Source organism: Acanthopagrus latus, chromosome 6, assembly GCF_904848185.1.
Source record: "Acanthopagrus latus isolate v.2019 chromosome 6, fAcaLat1.1, whole genome shotgun sequence".
NCBI lineage: Eukaryota > Metazoa > Chordata > Actinopteri > Spariformes > Sparidae > Acanthopagrus > Acanthopagrus latus.
The window spans coordinates 21,912,568-21,933,177 of NC_051044.1; the positions used below are offsets into that span (position 1 = coordinate 21,912,568).

The 20,610-nt window shown below is 41.0% G+C and overlaps 1 protein-coding gene across 15 annotated transcripts in view; it reads left to right on the forward strand.

Moving 5' to 3' along the window:
- chchd6b (coiled-coil-helix-coiled-coil-helix domain containing 6b) overlaps positions 1–17,145 on the forward strand; it is a 54,950-nt gene extending 37,805 nt beyond the window's left edge. For 2 of the 15 annotated variants that reach the window (XM_037101724.1, XM_037101730.1), the window contains 2 exons: positions 202–285; positions 8,550–14,625. In XM_037101724.1, the coding sequence (XP_036957619.1) occupies positions 202–237 (36 nt within the window). In that variant the 3' untranslated portion in view covers positions 238–285; positions 8,550–14,625. Of the gene's footprint in view, positions 1–201; positions 286–975; positions 992–8,549; positions 14,626–16,829 lie in introns of those variants that run through there. The other 13 variants (XR_005075560.1, XR_005075563.1, XR_005075561.1 and 10 more) reach the window with 13 other exon arrangements.
- The last annotated feature ends 3,465 nt before the right edge of the window (positions 17,146–20,610 follow it).

Genomic DNA, 20,610 nt, shown 5'->3' on the forward strand with positions numbered 1-20,610 from the left:
TTGTAATATGTGTGGATGTTTGTGTGACAGATAGCAGCACCCTTCTCTACTTTCAATCAATTTTCTCACTCCCATAGTTATTTTTCCTTTTTTTTTCTACCGTTATCACTCCTTGCTCATTCCCTCTTAGTAATGCACTTGGACAGAGTACTGGAGGAGCTCCCTCTTCCTTTAAAGATAAATGTTTTAATTTGCTTCCAGTTTTTTGAAGACAACAGAAGGATAGCAGTTAATTAGACAGACCTGGAAGGAGCCTGACAGTGACACTGACAGAGGAACAAAAAGGTGAAGAGACAAATAATCCTTTCATTCCTTATACCAAATCAGTTTAACTTCTAAGGATTGTAATCTGCACGTTGGTTACTGTGACACTTCAAATGGGAAGCTGAATCAATGAGACATGCCTATTGAGCGGATTTATAAGTCACCAGGCGTGCACTGTGTTTTGGAACTTTCTGATAGGAAGATTACACCGTTATTAGTGTATTAAAATCAGTTTTGGCATTCAGCTCTTTGAAATGCATTCTGCTCTCCGCTGATGCTTTTGCAAATAGTGTTCAGACCCTACGCTTATCTACAAAGTGCTTATTTTACCCAATTTCTCCATCAAAAAAACAATAATGAATGGGGCAATTTGCACATTATTATCGTGACAAAATGCACTGATATGGCTCCAAAGTAGATAAAAGGCACAACACAACAATTGGTGAATCTGGCAGTTTAAACGGTCGATAAAAGCAAGGCAAAGGCTCACAATAAAAGCAATCAGTCTTTTTAAACTGGTTCAAAAGATCCATTTGCCAGTGGGATGGGGCTCTTTGGGGAAAAACAGTGTATATGTGTTTGTATGCGAGTCAGTTTGTTGCCTTTTATTTTAGTAAACATGTGTTGTATAAATTCAGATTGTCAGTATAAGAGTTAAATGCAGAATAAAAGCAAACAGTTTTCCTCTTTTTTTTAATCTGGTTCATTCAGGCCTATCCTTGACAGAGTGAGTTTGAATAAGTGTCACAGAAAGAAAGAGAGAGAACACCGAGAAGAGAGAGTAAAAGGGCAAATGAATGAGAAAGAAGGCTTCAGTCGGTATCGAGTGTATCAACGTCATGACCGTCCCTCTGTGATTGAAAGTGTCTGGGGCTGAAAACCAGTAAAGACTTTGACTCTACACTGTCCTGTGAATAGAAATGAAAAAGTTCTTCACTTCCACCCTGGTGGAAGAAGGTGAATGTTGATAAGTGAGGTTAGGTCCTTTTCAGGTAGTGGCCAGGTCACTGTCTAAATATAATGTAAAGTTTAACAGAATATTTAGAAAATCAGCACTAAATTAATGCATGTTTTCCATCCACTACCTCTATGCAGTTGTAAGATGTTGGTTCATTGAGATTAACAGCTAATGGCACTAGTTCTCTGGAGGGATGCCACAAAACTCTTCTCAAATTCCACTCAGCTGAAGTCTTACTTTACTAAACTGTAAGACTAAAGACCAAGACTAAACAGAACTAAACTGGATCGGAGCCACAACGCAGCGGACATGTATCCAGTGGAAATTGGGGGTTAGGGTCACTCCACAAAGATCTGAGTTTTTGTCGGCAGACATTGGTCCCCTCAGTGGAGAAGAGGCTTCAGTTCAAGGCTTATGCTTCATGTTTGTCATGTGAAATCCCCTAAGTCCTGTTTCCATTGCACTCTGTTACATTTCTAAAACAAGCCTAAAAGCTTTTTGAAGTTGAGATATTTTTAGTTTTTTGATTTTTTTCTCCTCAGCATTTCCACTCTTGTTTTTTGTGTGCAAATTGAAAATACACGTTTACTTGTGAACTCAGTACCACCTAGTGCTTTGGAGGCCAAACATTACTGTGCTTTGTTGAAGACATTGGGGTGATTGTTGAATTGTTGCATGACTCTATATAACATATTCAAAAGTGTAGTCTAAGGGTTTATCTGGTATCTGGCCTTTTAAAAATTTCACATGGTTGCTTTCTCACTTTGAAAAAATAACAGCCCTGATCGAAAAAAACATTTTATCGCTGACATCTTCTCCGTCTAACCTTTCTTTATTGGGATAATAGAGATGGAATCTTGCTTTTCAGGGAGACCTACACTTATCTTTTGAAGATGGTTGGTTTCTCAGGTTGACCTTTAAGACTTCTGAAGAGTACCCTATTCTATGCACACCCTTAAGAAGGCATATAAATGTTGCTAGATTTAAGATATAAATGTGTAAATGTAAATGACCCTTATATTTAAGTGTCATATTAAACTACCTAAATGTGGTGTTCTATCCTATATTATTTAATTTACCTCTCCATCTCTCTCTTACCCATACATCTTATGTCTGCTCATCCTTTGATCTTTCATGCTGCTGTCACTGTCACATCTTTTCTCCTTCTGTCCACACCCCCCATGTGTCCCTCTTCTGGTATTAAGGCCTATTTCAGCGCCCTTCACTGCACACTTTGTCACATTAGCAAGTGTGCTGGCCACTATTTTTGGAGCAAAGTCTCAGTCAAGCTATTAGTTAAGTTTGGCTAACATGTAAGGTGTTACCTCTCTCCTGTTTATTTGAATCACTTGCTTTCAGACCCACTGCTGTCTTTGTTTAACACAAAAAAATCCTAGAAAAGCCCTTTTATGAACCATAAACAATTCAGACATTTTCAAACAGACAACAAAGCACACATTTTCTCAATAAATGCAAGGAATTTTATTAGTTTTAGAGCTCTCTGTACTTTTTAAAAACCTATTGCTGCTATGATTATTAACGTCCATAATATGCTAAAGCACAATGCTTCATTAAGAGCATCTTTAACACCAGCGGCGTGGGTTAGGACAGGGTTATTTATAGCATGACTATTGGCATTGCTAATGGTTTATTCAGCATATTTTCTATTGTCTAAATTGGCCAAAATGCAAACTATACTGTAAATAAAGTTGTAGCCCACCGTGTACATCATTTCTTCGTGGACTTCTTCTGAACGCCCTTGCTTAAAAAAACACAGTGACTTTCTTGCAAAACATATCAAAATAAACAATTGTTAAATAGCTTTTCATGATTTATGTCCATGTTATAATCGCCCTTGCAGAACATGCAGTTTTCTTATTTTCTTATTCTGGGTTAGAATGCGAATTCTCACATAGCACCTGGTAATGATGCCTAATTGACTGAGACTGGGTCAAATAGAGAGGATAGACGAGTATAGCTGCCACCGGAGGCTACCGATCAGTCAACCTTAATGAAAAGAAATGAGTGGGCAGTCCCAAGACCCCTCTGGACACGCAGGCGGCTGTCCAGTCGGCCTGTCTATAAATGGATCTGACAGAGCCAGCAGCTTGGCAGAGCAGAGCACTTGGACGAGAGTTTTAGTATTGCTGCAGGTGGTGAAGGGTCAACAGGGAGCAATACACACTGCAGATTTAGTCATGAGAGAGAGTAGTAGATCATATTTCATTATAATACATATTGTGCTGCAGGCCCTGGAGGAAACATTTTGCTAACGTTGAGACTGTTAATAATTGGAGGTTTTGCATCTGTGAACGAGGTTCCCTTTGTGCTTGTTCCAATGTCGAACAAAATGTTTGGCATGTGAAGAAATTACACTCAAGTACATGTCTGAAAATGCTTTGTTGCATTTTAGGACAATGGTAGATATCTCATTTTAGGAACAACCTTTTAATTCCATTGCATTAACGCCAGGCTGATGTACATACCGAACCACATGCTGATCTGAAGGACACCAATCATACACCAAAATACTTCTGAGGTGCACTTTGGAAAGGAGGGCAGTTTTGCTCAAACTCAAAAAGCAAAATAAACTGGCTGTTCAATGGCAGATAAGATAGCTAGTGAGAAAAGACATGCAACGTTTGGATGCAGTCATTTTTTTGCTTTGTGCGACAATCACACGAATGCTCAATAGACAGCAGAGCTTCCAGACTGGTGAAAACCCCCCGACAGCTTAAAAGCTCTGTTCTTTTGTTATCTGTATGTGTTTGTAAGGATTTTCTAAGGCAGATGCATTCTTCCTTGTGATTAAAGGGACAATGCTGTATTTTCCCCCCAAAATGATTCTTTGTCTGAAGCTAATACCTTATGGTTCTTTCTTTTCTTGAATATAGTTATCTTTCTCTCTTTTGTATCTCTCTGTACATGAAGCTTGACGCTTATCGGATGTCGCCTGTCTGCCTTAAAGTGTTTTCCTTATCTTCAGTTTCTGGTATTTTCTGTATTCTCCAGTCATGAAAGCAAAGTCACACTGGACAAAAAACCCACTAAAACCCACTAACATCTGTCTTTTTTCTTCAATGAGAACAATCGGCATTCATTTCCAGGTCAAATGACTCTGCAGTTGTCACAGGTGTTTATAGGCTTCAGCTTTGATAGGCTGTGATAGAATCATGAAGCCCAGGTTTACATGCTAATTATTGCCCCTTTTTTTGACCTGATGCTATAATGCACGTTGAAGCTAAAGAAGTTTGCAGTGCACTGAGTTCGAAAGAGAGAATTAAGTGAAATATATAAAAAAAATAACTAACACAGTCACTGTCATGCATGTGCCCAATTGGTTCAGCAAATGTGCACCTCTTGAAAGAGAGATGTGAAAGAGCCGTGATGACTAATCCTTAGTTATTTCTCTCATGATTTCCAGATAAAACAAGTTAAATGTATTCTGGATGCATCCTGATCAGGAATATGGTCTGCTTTTTCTGCTTTTTAATGTTTTCCATTCACTGGCAATGGAAAAGGAGTCAATTGCCTGTTTGGAGTGCATTTTCAGTTTTTAAAAAGCTTAAATATACACACTAATTTTGATGTAAAAGTTGTATTTGTAGACGGGAAGCTCAGCAACGTAAAGAAAAAACATTGTTGAGTCTTTTTTTAAATGGACATCTCGGGGCTCATGTCAGATTTTATTAACTTACTGGGAAGTATAAACTGAGCAAGACTTCCTCACAATGACTGCTAATCATGTTAGCCATTTTCACTTTGAGCTAATGTATGTAGCCAATTAATCATAACTGTAACAATAAGGAATATAGATTGAGGATGCAACACCCCAAGACGCATCGAGAATCGTTTTGCATTTGAATCGTTGACAGCTGAAACGTGATCGAATCTAATCGTGAGTCCAGTGAAGATTCACACCTCTAGCAACCGCTGACTTGTACGTCTTTCTATGAGATAATTGGTGCAGGCTCTACTGTATATATTTATACTCTTCGTCGGCCTGTCTGTTTGTCAATCAGTCTGCCAGTGAAGCCAGCGGCCTGCTTATCTGTCTTTTCTCTGCCAATGTCTTGATCTGAACATCACTAGAGTATCTATCTCACTTTTTCTGTCTCCTATTTGAAGTGCGCCCAACTCACTATCTACAGTGGCACAGCCTTCCTTATATGTCACTCAGAAAAGTTCTTTTATGTTCTATGAATCATGCACACACACGCACACACACACACATCCTTTACACATCCTGCCCTCTGCCATCCATTAAAGACAGTCTCTTCAGGATATGGCCTTGCACCCCCTCCTGGCAATCACTCGCCGGTCCCTCTCCTGTCACTGTCTCTGGTTGGGCAATTGTCATGCATATGGGACCTTAAGTGTGCGTGTATGTGTTAGGGAGGCAGGGTAAATGTCAGCTCACCAAGGCCCTGCGTTACCATGAAGCTTTGTGCGTTTTCTCTCTTTCTGGTGTGACTTTTGACGGTATCGTGTATATATATGGTCATTGTCTCTGGACATTTACATGCTCTTTGTGTTGGTGTGCTTGCACTTCTGTGTGTGTAAGCCCATGAGAGAGTGTGCGAGTCCAACCCTTTTACCACTCATCATCCGTTCTCGCTTTCAACCTCCTTCTCACTGAAACAAAACACAGTCGTCCTCAAAGTCACATTCAAGAACAAACGTTTCTCAAACCGCCACTTACTGTAAGTGTCACCCCCCTCCTCCTACACAATACTCCAAGGCTTCAGTGCCAACCATTTGCAGAATGCTAATACGAGCGCTGTGCCATTTAATACCATTAGCAGGGACCAGCGGCATTAGAGCAACACTTGCCACTGTATCCTACATACTTAACCCACTTGAACCTGTTGGTCTCCTGAACACAGCGTTTGTCTACCCCAGTGTGTGTGTGTGTGTGTGTGTGTGAGCATATGTTGGTATGTTGGCCCCTGAGATGCTTGGTTAAGTACCACTCTGATTTTGCCTTGATTACGGAGGCCTGTAGAGCATTTTTGAAGCAAAAAAGAATGTGAGAACAGGTGCATTCTTACTTTGGTATATCCTGCTATTTTAAAGGTAATCAGTGTGTGATCATTCTCAATTATAGCCTTTAGTTTGAAATCAGAATAAGTATTCAAGTTAAGTTGGAGGAGGTTGGCGTTGCTGCTGGGGGGCTGATAACATGTAAAAAATATATATATATATAAATATGATATAAATGCCAGTCAATATATTGCAGTCAAGTGCATTGCTAGTAACTACAGAATAAAATGGCAGTTGAAAATCACTTTTCATGACTTTAGGTACTATTTAAAGAAAGTGAAGAAGTCAGAAGTAGGGAGGGTGACTGAATATTTAAATATTTAAATGTGATTGAATGATCGTGTTATCTTACTTATGACTGTACCCTCTGTATGGCAAAGTGATATTTCATTTGAAATCCTTCGGTCCTGCCTACAAGCCAGGCAGTACTGAGAGTAGTGGGTCAATAAAATGCTGATAGGATCACTACCTTTACATGCACAAGTATTCTGTTTTTTGCCCTTATTCCAAAACATGACAATATCCAGACTAAGCTGTTTACATGGCTAATGAAAATAAGTGCGATGTCACATGCAGCCATGCATACTACCATTAATGTGCCCTAACATGTCAATTATCACATCAAAACAAATTTGAAAAGTGGAATGGCTGGAAGCATGTGTGTCTGCATCAAAATAAGATGTAAAAGAAGTTATGTTCTTTACCAGTGACACACTTGTTTGTGTTAAGTGCATCTGTGATAACACACACAGCTGAGCGTAAACGGGCAAGAGGCTGCAGTAATAAGCCCGATTGTGCATGCATTATATATACAGTCAAAGAATGCAACAGAAAACTTAATATAAGCGTATCCAACAATTCTTAAACTGAAATTGATACATATGGAATTAGCCAAATTTTGAATTTCCAAGCAGAATGTACTATTTACATGATCGCTGTATCACATTTTAATTATTGTGGTATTCTGAATATTATCAGTCAATCGGACTTTATTTATAGAGCACTTTTCATACATTGTAATGTACTTAAGCTACTTAAAATACAATAAGTAAAATAAAAGAGTGAGTAATAATGAATAAATGAATGGTGATAAATAAAACAGGGCACTAACAACAGGCATTGCGGAACTGAGGAAACGCTATCATAGATGTATTTCATATTAGGAGAATATTAGTGAGAATGTAAACCTCAAAGGATATCCATCACATGTTGTCAAGTGCCGTCAGGACAGTAGCCCAGTGGGATTGTTAAAGGTGGTGAAAGGAGAACAAGTAAGCATTGCGAGGAGGCAGACAGCTGTGCCAAAGTCACACAGTACACATCTGTAGGAATGTTACAGAAGCACCAACCCACAAGAGTACAAAAGCTCCGAGGATTTGAACTATGATGTGGTGAATGGAAAACCTGTTTTTATGCAGAGCAATTAAAAGCCCTAATGTTTGTCCACCGCAGTGCTGAGACATGTCCTGTCAGGGTGTAAATACAGCTGATGGGATAAGCAAGCGCTCCTGAGCTTGGCATCAGCAGCAAATGAGATTAACAACGAGAGAGATATTCTTTAACTATGCTTCCAGCCAGATTCAGTGTTAATTGAATAACAAAATAACACTGGAAATGTGTAAAAGATGCTGTAGTGAAGAGACACAGAGAGCGTGTGTGTTTGTGCAGGGGGATGTGTTCGTTGTTGTTTGACTTGGCTGCTTGGGCCTCATTTAAGATTCAGGCTAAAGGGACGTTTTGCCTAAGGTTTACAAATTTACTTGCTGAATCAATAGAATTGAGGAAATCATATTTTCTTCTGTCCTTTTTTAAAAAATAAAATTTAAGGGGAAAACGATTCATAGATTAATGGCTTGATTGGGAAAATATGCAGTTAAGAAAGTCATCATTTAGAGACTGGGAATACATTAGTGAACGCAAATTGTGTCTATGATCACCTCTTCTAAAGACACATAGCTTTATGTAAAGACAACAAAGAAAAAGGGATTTAAAAACGAAAATGCGGTTGTGTGTTTGTGTGTGCATGTGTGTGTTCAACAGCAGATGGATCCTGCCGCGTTTAAGTGCTGTGGTTTTCTCTCTTAATGTCACCTCCATCAGTTGTGCTGTGTGTGTGTGTGTGTGTGTGTGTGTGTGTGCTGCATCTCCGTGCAATACACATTTGTCTTTGTGTTAGTATGTGTGTGTCTCTCTGCATTGGACTACTCTCTCTTCCTCAAAACATTTCAGTTTTCCACTCCGGACATGTTTAACCACAAACTAACTCGCTGCCATTTTTTTGCAGGGAGCCATCCATTTCCAAATGTAGTGCCAGCAGCATCTTAAGCACCCCTCAGACAACATTCAACCCGAGCAAAAATGTTTAGACCTCCATTCCTCATGAAAAAAGGCTGAACGGCTTCAGGATTGGAAGACATTTTCGCCATGTTATTTCCTCCGTCTTCGGTCACGCTGCAAAACCCTTACAGCAAAAAATCAAGACGTCTACATTCAGACCTGTTCAATTTGTGCAGGTGAAGAAGCTGGTTTATAGGCACTCCCTGTTTAAAAGAGGAAAAAAATGAGGGATGAGTCTTTGTTGTGGGGATGAAAGAGGAAAAAGAAGGTGCCTGTCAGTGAGGGAATGTAAGGAGAGGAAAGGTGGAGAAGAGGCTTAAGAGTTGCCTGTCAGTAACAAAGGGTTAATAGAAAACTGTAAGGGAGAGATACAGTTTAGGAATGAGTGGATGATGGAGGGAATGTAGAGAGGATGAATAAAGAGAAGAGGAGCGGTTCTGTCGGCAGGGAGGATAAGAGAATGGCAGAAGGCAGTGATGGAAGAAGAAAGAGAGGGAGAGGAGTCTCCTGTCAGTCAGTACTGTGGGAGGGAGAAACACGAGACTGGGAGAAAAAAATGTCCGATTTTAAGGATTGTTAGGATTGTAAAATAGAGAGGAAAGAAGAAAATGGTAAACCGTGCGTGTGTGTGTTTATGTGTGTGTATGGCTATCAGTAGTTGCAGGTGGTGAGCCCTACTGTGAGCTTCGGCCTGCCTTCTAACTCTAATCTGATAACAGAGACACTCTGTTCAGCAGCAGTCTGGTACTGCACACACGCAGTTCTATATATTATAATATCCCTGTTATTAATATCGTCTCTATATAATAGCACACCTCCTACACTGATTATAGCTCATGTGATGTAAAACTGCGCCACTATTCACATGATATATGATATTTCTCCACTACTGTCATTCTATAAATCACCATTATTTTGCTCATATTCATATTTCATGCCATTATAGTGCTATGGAAACCTTTGTGGAAAGAATATTGACACAGAACTGTGTTGTGAATATCATATACCCACACAAACTCTCTCACACATGCTCGCTCACATATTTTCGTCTCTTCATGTCTCTCTTTCCTCATCTCTCCTTCACATCCATCATCTCCAAGGCGACCGCCCCGTGATGGTGCAGGCCACATAAAGATTAGCTGTTCCCTCTCATGTCCCTCCCCTTCATCCTCCGACAGTCTCTCTGTCTCTCTCTCTCTCTCTCTCTCTCTCTCTCAGCACTCCATCAGCATCCAGCTAAACATCTGAGCCATGCTGCTACACTCCACTGCCCGCCATCTCTGTAACATGTGATCAATTCGCTCCTGCCAGGTTTGAGCTACCATGTGTCTCACTTCATTTGGGTACAGATAAGGTGTCGGGGTAAATTGTGACAAAGGGACTCGCTGTGGGAAGTCCGAGGTGTTACTCTGTGAATGGAATGGACTCATGATCATCTTTATCATCGTATTATTAACAGCTCAATGACACTGAGTCTCATTTGTTCTCTGGTTTAGCTGTATGGGTATGTTAAGAGTTTTTATCACGCAAGTCTGTGGGCTGAAGTGCAAAAAAAATATAGAAATTGACAAGCAGAATCACTATGACATGAAGGGATCACAGAAAAGAAAAATATTACAAAATGTAGTTAAGATCAATATGATAGCACCCCAGAGAAGATGAAAAATATGGTAAGGAAATAAATAATTTTGTCAAGTAGACTAGCAAATTAAAAAAAATGTAATCAAAATACAGTGTCACCAGAAACCCCTTTTTAATCAATAGTTACCAAAACAGACATGTGTGAAGTGGCTTCTGGAGTTGGGTGCTGACTGATGCCCAGCCTCCCTCTCGGTACTTTCCTGCATCATGCCACTCGTGTGCACCACCTGAACCTGTCGTGTCTTATAGACCCGAGCTGTAAATGACCTCAGTGCTGCATTCTGTCTTGTCAGACTGGCAGTCTGGGACGCTGTGTTTGTTCTAAGCATCCCTGACCGGTTCTGGCACCTCGCCAGCATTCCTCACGGGGTCCCTGAGGTTAGCCCTAAAAAAACATCCTCCTCCTGGTGAACCAGAGCTTCCAGACCAGCAGTCTAACCTAAACACCAACACCCTTGCTCCTTGTCTGGGCACAGTCAGCTAATTGCACTCCTAGCTGCACTGTTAACTAAGCTGACTAGCTACTGGCAGCTTGCAGCACTTATCACTCTGGTGATATATTGTCCCCTATTTGTTTGGAGTACGTATCTGACAGTGGGCCAGTTCTTACATTATTGCACCTGGTTTTAACATTGAACCAGAACAGAACAGACTGGGATTTTCCGGAGGGAGGCCTTGAACAAACAGGTACTAAAAGGGAGTGTTCGGACAGGGTGACTCCAGGGTGCAGTGGACAGATGTCCTGTTCTCAAACAGTTAGGCAGGTAAACATTTTCTAGTAAACGCCCAAAATAAAAATGTGAACCTGAAGTTAAGCACGATATGGGACCTTAAAGGTCAGTATGTCTGTGTGTGCCAAGACAGTTCTAAGTCTCTCTCTACCATCACTCTAGTGGCTGAAATGCTTGTTGTGAAGAATGCCTTTTACAGAGAGGAACAGAAGTCTTGTACAAATTTGGATTTTGACCTGATGATGCTGTCAGATTAAACGTTGGGGGATCATCATAGTTGACAAAAACCATGACTATTTACACCAGATTGGCTGGTCATCCATCCAGCAGGTGTTTTTGTGCCCATTTATCTTTATCAGTACTGATATTTTACAGCATAAGTGACAGCTTTAACCAGCTGGTGGCCCTAGATTAAAAAATTAATGGTATGAGCGAAATCAGCAGCTTCCTCCTTAGTCCATCATGACTGGCTGTTCAAAGTTTCATGGCTGTCCTATTGAGGTTGAAATATATCAGTCTGGTCCAAAGTGGGGGAGTGACTGGTCAAAGAAATTGAAATTGTTGATTACTGACAGACTGCTAAATGACTGAGTAGTTTAAATGGTCCATTCAGCCAGTTCTCCCATAACCAACCAACAGACTGACTGAAAAAAAACTCTTGATGAGGTAACCAACCAGCTGCCTGAGTAAGAGGCTTCTTTGGCTGACAGACTGATTAACTGGGTGGCTGTCTTACTGACTGTGTAATCAGTGAAAGGCTGTGTGTTTATAAAGCAGCCATAGCCACGGCCACTCGGTGAGCGTCTGATTGACAGTCCTGCCTGGCAACTGTCTCCGTTCCTCCAGAGAGAAGGAGAGAACTGAGTGCTGTTAGCACTGAGCAAGAAGACAGTTATTGATTTTCTACTTGTCTATTATTTTTGTTTTTCACAGAGAAGAGGCGAGGCAAGCATGTTTGTGTGTGTACGTGAGTGAGCGTCTCCTCAGAGTGGTGCACATGTGTTTGTATGTAGGTTCGCTGTCTGTATGTTGCCCATTAGGTTATGACTGGGGAAGTGTGAACGCACGCAGCATGTGTGCACTGTTTCCTCTACACTGCTGCTGTTCAAAGTCGATTCCTGGCCAACGAACATAACAATCTACCCACTCCTTACACTGCTCACTAATTGGATGGAAACTGGCAGGTGGAGGAAAACATGTCTTTGTGCGTCTGTATGCTGTGTGTGCTTTGGTGTGAATCAGTGTTTTTGCGTGTATTAAATCTAATCTCAGCAGACACTTTTCCATTACAGCAAGAGCCAGTGGTAATGAAGCGAGGCTGCCGGTTCAACTTTGCACTTTTTAATCCAGCGGTGGGAAGATTTGTTCCAGCTCACGTGTCTAGGTTTAGAAGCATAAAAATGAAGGCACAATACTGTGGTTATTTTAAAATGACATGTGGCATATGAAGTCTATATGGGATGTTGTAACATTAAAATCAGAGAAACAGTAATAATGCAAGTAGTCCACCTTCCCCTCCCTCACTTCTTTTATTCACATTGTTATTCTTTTATTGATTGAATGGCTGTCTTTTTTATGGTTGTGTGTATTATCTGTCTTTTTATGGTGTACGTATTATGTGTACTGTGAACTATGGGATACGTCTATCTATCTAGTAGGCGAGTGATTATTTTGTTTTTAATTTAGTTATAGCCTCAGTTTTTTGACTACAATGTACCTTTGTTTAAATATTAGTCATTTACTTTTTAGTTAACAACAACTAAAGATGTGTTTGATCTAGTTTTAATTGGGGAAGTTTTTAGTTTAATTTTCATGATGCATGATCCTCCAATTTTCTGCTGCATATTTGTGCATATTTTTGTAGTTTGTTGAAGCTGTGTTGTTGTGACATCCTGTTTAACTCTCAGTGGATTCATCTTTGAATGAATGGACAAATGATTTGGTAATACGTCCTTTCATTCGCCTGTCACATTATTGTGTTCTTTCATAGTTTGGTTTTTAATAGCTTCTTTTTATTAGGTTTTAGTTTTTGTCTAGTATCGGTAGTGTAAAAATAGGTCTACATTTTTTTTTTTTTTTCTGCCATTGTTACCACTGATGAAATTAACACTGCATTCTGTTGGTTTAACTAAAATGTGAATTGATGAAGTTCACAAACCGACCAAGCTGCTACACAAGATATAATCATCTCCCAGACTTTGCTGCTATCAGTTCCACAGACCTTCAGTCTGGTGCATCCAGCTGATGTAAACATGGTGAGCAAAATCTGAGAAGCACATCTCAGTATAACACAGTACAGTTGAATCAGCACCTCTTTAAAACAGTTTCAACCAAAAACCTGAATATTATAACCTTCATAAAGGCAGGATTTATAGCAGGACGGATTAGACTGCATAATCTTTAGCTTGGTGTACCTAATAATAAACTGACAACTAAGTGTGTGTCTTAAATTCAGTGCAGACCCTGAGCTGGAGTATTTGGCTGCCCTCCCTGCCCAAGGTGCCATGCATAAAAAGCTTTTCCTGTCTTTAAATTATCCAAGTGTGGATGGCGGCAGTCCAAATTTGGACCTGGGGCACAAAATTTAACCGTGTGTACTGTGGGAGGTGCTGGGGGTCAGTTTGAAATTCAGGAACTACTTCATGAACTATGCATGAGGAATAATGTCCCATCACACTGCTGTATACGAGTGTGGCAATACCTACACACCCTGCCGCCACAGGCTCACACATGCGCGCACCTACACAAATGTCAATGCACGGCTGAACTCCAGCACACGCAAACAGAGCCACTTTCACACAAATAGTGCATTTTCATGCACATATGCAGACCCCCCCACCTTTATATCTCAGGACGTGAGAGGAACAGTAAAGCTAAATCCCCTTGTCACATTTGCCGCTCATCTCCAATTCAATGGCGCAGGCTGCGATGCCCTCGGTTGCACTTGGCAAGTGAACAGCTAACCTGCCCGCCAGCGTATCCGTCTGCCAGCCGAGCGCCGAGGTAGTTAGCATGCCAACTAGCCCACCCAGCAGCCACAAGCTAATGCTTCACTAACCCCGGGTCACCATGTGTCTTCTCCTGCCACTGTGTGTTTGTTTGTGTATTGACACAATAGTTGTAACCTATAGTAGACTGCTTTTCTAAAAAACAATCAGCTCTAACTGTTTCTTACACTACGACAACACACAAAGGCGATTCTAAATAACCTTTCACTTTCACATTTACATCAAAAGTGTTTTGATGGTCAAATATTAAATAGGCAAAGCATCACTACGGGATTTATTTTTGTCTCTCCTCTTGATCTGTGCAGTTTTTGCCACAGATTGAGATATTCTGTTTTAATTCTGATAAAGTAGACCTCATATGCTTGCTTGTTGGCACCTTTTAAAAGTCAATTAAAGATACAGTTTATAACATTTCTAAAATAAAATGTCTGAAAACGACAAGACCTTTCTTATTTGTTTGTTGAGTTGTGTACTTGAATTATCCTAAATGTTTCCGTCATTGTTCAGATCCAGAGAAATACATAACTTTATTCAAGCCTGTTGCTTTAGCATGCGGGCAAAAACAACATGATGTGGGAGGGAGACGACGAATGTGACAAAATGTAATGCGAATAAAACTTACACATATTGCCTAAACCATGAACATTTCTACCTGAGTCAAGTAACATAGATTGACACCAGCAATGGTGATTGTTTAACTTGAAAACAGTAACTCCCATGATCCCACACTTCTTTTCAAGCATGAACATACTCTGCATTTAAGAACTTCCTGTACTAGAAACCTGATAAGAAACCAACCTTAATTGTCGACTAAGCCATCTGAACAATTTCACATTTCATTGTTTTGTTTTTTGTAACATCTCAAGTCATGGACAAGGGAATGTCTTTACAGTCAAGGCTCACCAAGGGACACTGAGTCAACACCAGTTCATTGCTGAATTTTAGATTTTAAGCTCTTGCAGCAAATGAAACAAAACAGGGTATCAATCAGTACAGAGTTTACATCCCAGTATGAAAAATGCCGTGCCAGCTTTTCTTGCACACAACCTACAGTAACAATGAGCTTTGTTTATGAGTTGAATGGCTAGTGAAGTAAAGTTGTGTTTATCAGTATGAGCTTATTTGGGTAGAAGCAAACACCTGAGGCAAAACTGTTCTTAAAGTGATTTGTCCAAGCTTGTCTAGCCTTCAGTAAAATAAGCTAAAGTGATAAAATATCAATTTAAAGTGAATGTCATAATAAAGAGTAAAGTGACACAGGATGACAAAAGAAGCGTTGTGATGGTGGTCTGGCCAGTGGTGGAGCTGGAAAACTAACCTTGTGAAACTGTTAGTCTTGCAGTATTCTAGTTTATGTCGACATACAATACATTGTAGTCATACAAAATGTTTAAAAGGGAAGAAAATCCCAAACGTTCTGGAACATCTTCAACCACTGCAGCAGATAACATACACACCTCACACACACCATCTCAGCCCCTCTGCTCCAGTCCTCTTGTATTGACTAATACATTTAATAATTTCTGCTCTTTTCCTTCATCTTTTCTCTCTATTCCACAGTCTTTTTCGTAAGCCTCGGCGGGTGCTGTCACTTCACCGCAAAGCATTGGTGCTATGGCAACAGTGCAGAGTCCCGATAAGCAGGCAAAAGGCATTGACAGGCTTTTGGATTTTAAGTTGGAATGAAGAAATACAATAAAAGCAAGCAACTGAAAAGCTCAGAAAAAAACTCAGACATACTGCAGCTCCTGCAGAGTAGTTGTAGTCACAGTGCCTTGCTCGAAGGTTAAGAGTTTCTTTCTTAGGTTTGAATTGTGACTCGCTGTGTTGCAATTTTATAGAGCAGTTCACCTCCAAAAATTGCTGTGGTCAGGTTACAAGTGTCGCCAAAATATCTCAAGTGTAATCTGTTGTACCATTAAACCACTTCAGACCCTCACTGCAGCTACTGCAGAATATGGATGTGTGTGTGTGTGTGTGTGTGTGTTTTAGTTTGCTTCTTTTTTTCTATGTTGCCACATGCAGTTAAACACTGGTTGTAAATCGCTACAGGTCAAACACCTATCAGGCTGCAGTTCCTCTGTGAGCAACAGCGTATAAACAACACAACATAATGTATGTTTCCATCTCTTCCAATCAGGGATGAAATATGAGAGGTATGATTTCCTCAGTCAGTTAATTAAATGCAGGAGTCATTTAGAATCAAATGGATTTTTTGAATTTGGATGAACAAACTGAACAAACAGTCGGCCTTAAATGCCCTTAAAAACGTAAAGCCCAACCACTGCTCTGTTTCTCGGGGCTGATGTTGATGTTAGGGAGTAAAAGATTCCTATACTTGAATATCCACTAATATACAGATATATTTAGAAATATTTTTTTATATGTATTTATGAAACACTTAATTTACAATATACAAATATAAATTACCACGAGCATCTTTTTCTGGATTGAAAGTTCCAAAAACAAAATTTCCATATGGATGCATATTGGACAACATGCACATGTACGACAACATACGGATGCATCTGTCGTTGACCAGTATCAGCTGAGAATATCAGCCGACTGGTTTATCAGTCAGGCTGAAATAAAAACGGCTTTATCTGTTCAGGATACTTGTTTCAGCCAGATCCCCCCTCAACCCTGTTTCCCTTAGTGATATTAGATACGTAGAACTGACACTTTAATGGTATTTTTTAGTAATGCGCCATGTGTTATGCGAGGGACTGGATTTCCCATCATGCATTCTGATTCATGAGTTTCCCCTTGGGTTCTTCTCATGGTATTCTGTTATTTGATGCTTCCTCTTCTCCCTCCACCCCCCTTGTCTCCCTCCTTCTTTTCCAGAGCTCGCTGAAGAATCATGGCTGAGAAACCCAAAGAAAGCAGGTGGAGCAGAAGAAGCGCAGAAGGAGAGAGCATGTCGGAGCCATCCATTTCTCGCCTCCCTCTGTTTCTTCTATTCATCCGTCCATTTATTTATCCATCATCACTGTATAACCCCCGTCCTCTTTCCCACTCACGGTCTTCCTTGGTTTTCGAGTGTATTATCTTGACATGTCACTTCAGAGTGTATGATGTGTTGATTTATTGCCAAGTTGCGCCGGCACACCCCTGCCGTAGCTGAAATAAATCCCAGTGATCCGGTGGTGATGAGACTGCAGGTTGGTGTTTTTGTTGTGTGTATTTTCTTGTTTCGTGAGTGTGTGTGTGTGTGTGTGTGTGTGTGAGAGAGAGAGAGAGAGAGAGAGTTGTCACGGCACACTAATAACGCTTCCACTACTGAAAATGGGGTCGTGTGCACCCTTCTGACAATGCTGTGTGGGCCCAGGGGCTTGATTGTGTGCCACGCTCATGGTTTCATTAAGAGCGAGAAGGGAAACGAGAATGAGGGAAACAAGGGATAAATGAAGTGGAGGACAGATGAACGGTGATGTGTGTGTTTGTGTTTGTGCGCACATGTGTAACTTTGTCTGTTTTTTCCCACTGTAGTGAACACGTGTATGCACGCCTCGTCACATAAGGGTACATACGTGAAACGCTCGCACACAAGCAACACACCGGACAGGCCACTTATTGTCCTTGCTAGCTGTGTTTCCATGGTGACAGCAAGAGTTGGTGCTAGCAGCAAGGTGTGGAGAAACCTTCCAGATAACCCTGAAGGTCAGCACACAGAGCTGCAGCTCACAGCTCCACTCTGTGCTCACACACTTAACCTCCTCCCAGTGTGTGTATGTGTGTGTGTGTGTGTGCGCGCGCGCGCGCGCGTCCGTGCAAGAGAGGGACTGAGTTAAGATGCATTTCCACTTATATATGGACATGGTTGGCCACCCTCGGAATGACAGAGGCTTGTTATCACACGCACACACATACTGCACACATACGCACAGCAGACACACACGCAGAATATTAATGGACTTCAAAATATGCCCACATATTGTTCCTGGGAATAAATACACGTCCAGACGCTAATGTGAATGTAGTATTTGTTTATGATAGCCACAAAGAGTGATGTATTGATCACCGTTTGACTCCTGCTTGTCACCGCGGCATCGATCAGGACGTATCGCGCACAGCTGCACTGACCGATCCATATGATACGCACTTTATTATAGAAATCTCATAAAGTGAAATACTGAGACCAATGAAATGGATTTAGGAGTGTGCGCACATCTGTCAGCCCAGTTTTGTGTGTGTGTGTGTGAGTGAGAGAGAGAGAGAGGGTCAGTCCAAACTACAAACTCCACTTCCTCACCAGGGATTAGGCTGCTTTAACTCAACACACATGATGCACATATTACCTATAATAAAACCAGCCCACCATATTAGAGGTTTCAGCCGGTGACTCTCATATCCCCTCTCTCTCCTTGACATTTCTTTACAAATACCAGCCTCTATTCACTCTGTTATTGCCTTCTCCCATTCAGCAATTCTCTGATTAAACAAGCTCCTGAAAAGCCCAGGCACTGCTATCTGCCATTTGGCTTTTTATTAGAAAACCCAGCCCCCTTTAATTAAACTGGCTGAATTACAGAAATATCAGGGATATTTCACCAATATATCGGATAAGAGAGCACAATGGGTGTTAAAAAAAAAAAAGAAAAAAGGAAGACTGGGCTTTATGAGATGTTTTGAGTGTGGTGGTAAAAGTAAGATAAACACAATCTTGATGGAGCGGTGAGGTTTGGTGTTTTGTTTTTTTTCTATGTCTTTTTTTTTGTGAGGAAGCCGAGGTTTGTTGGAACTGAATGAGTCTCCTCACTGAGCGTGCGTTACAGATGAGACTCTCACTGTCTGTAATTTTAAAAACATTTTTTCACAGGATTTCTGAAGAACTCCATTTTTTTTTCCCGCTCCCTCCCTCTCCTCCAACTCTGTTTCCAGTGCGGCGCTTTTGTTTTCCCGCCTTATTACTGTGAAAGAATTGGGATGGAGGTTGCCACGGTTTGGGAGACAGCTGTTAGAAGATGGCTGCTCACGCCTCACGATGTGCCGCTATTGATTTCCAGTCCTTGACAATTACTGGGTTCCGTTGACTGTAGCGGGTTGCAGAACACGTGCATAAAGCAAAGGTTCGACTCACTCTGCGGCCAGCGCACAGCAATTGTCTTGCTTTTTTCCAGTCGCCTAAGTGCTAAGGTTCGCCTGAAATAAAAAAAGCGAATCTCTGAGTTTGCTGCCGGAGCTTTAACCTCTCAGACATCCTTTTTGCGTGAGCTTCAGACAAGTTTGACAGTCAGCCACGGAGCATAATGTATATGTTTGAGCAGCTCTGCACCGTCTCCTTTGTTCGGCTCCTGAAACGGCTGTTTGTCGGCTGTTCGTTCTCATCCAGCTGAAGAGCTGTCGGCAAATGAGAGGTGGTGTCAGACATTGACAAACTGCTGCCCTTTGTGAAGTCTTAATGGGGATCAATTCAAGTAAAGTCAGACACTTGTAGAATTCACATGCAGTCGGTGAAATGCACGCACACACACGCGTTGCACATTCCCACACATGCACCTACTTCTGTCAGAGTCTTTTGTCCCACACTTTCTCTCCCCCTCGCTGTTCCCCTCCCCACTTCTCTTCTCTCCTCACGCAGCCAACTTGGCATTGCATATGTGAGAAGTCGACAGTGAGCCTAATTGGAGTGTGTGGCTCCATCAATGACAGTCGCCATTCTGCCTCTGTACGCGGCACACACTCGCATGGAGCTCTCTAGCTAATTGAATAGTCTTTTATTAAACTGTGTTAATGTGAACTGGAACTGGCTGCTGCTGAATTGAATTAGACCCCCCACCACAGTCACCAGCCATACATAAACACATGCAGCTGAGGGGAAGCAGTTGGGTAGATGGATCTGCAGCGCGGAGGGCGAGGAAGAGGAGAAAAACAGGGGGGAGGGTGAGAGGTGAGTGTTTTGTGAAATTCATTGTGACGTTTGTGATTAAGAAGATTTGTTTAAAAGTTTTATGGGCCGCAGTGTCCCAATGAAATTATGGTTAAGTGGAAAATGTAGGGGATTACTCATTACATATTCATTTAAAAAGTAATTGCATCACTTAAGTAATTGCTCATCAGCAGAAACAAGTGGTTACATTATTCATAACATTACATCAGCAGCTAGCATAACCAAGGCACCACACAGCACGGCAGACCTCCAGTAAAGCTGTAGGGTTCCACAACGGACAAAAAATACCAAGTGCAACATAAAAATCTCAGGAGCTGAACTTTTCAGATGAGGAACAGTTTTGTTGTGAAAACCACTTCATCGTTAATGTGCCTTTTCAGTGAAAATGAAATACAAAAATGATCAATCCCAGTAAAATTCACCATCAATATCTGTCAATATCTTGTTTCTTTTTTTCTTCACATTATTTAGCCCTAGTTCACAAAAATGAACTAAAAACCGAACAAAACTAAGTTGAAATGTGGATTCAGCCAACCAGCAGCTGGTTGGGTGGCTGTGACAAGCCAAGCCAGACACAGATGATTGAGAAATCATTTTGAAAGTTTACAATAGATGTTTCTGATTATGAAGCAGAAATTTATTTATTAATTATATTTATTGTCGCTCCTTCTCTTTCACCTTGAGGGACAGATATTAACACCTCGGCTGCAAATATCTTGAAATGACATCATGTGA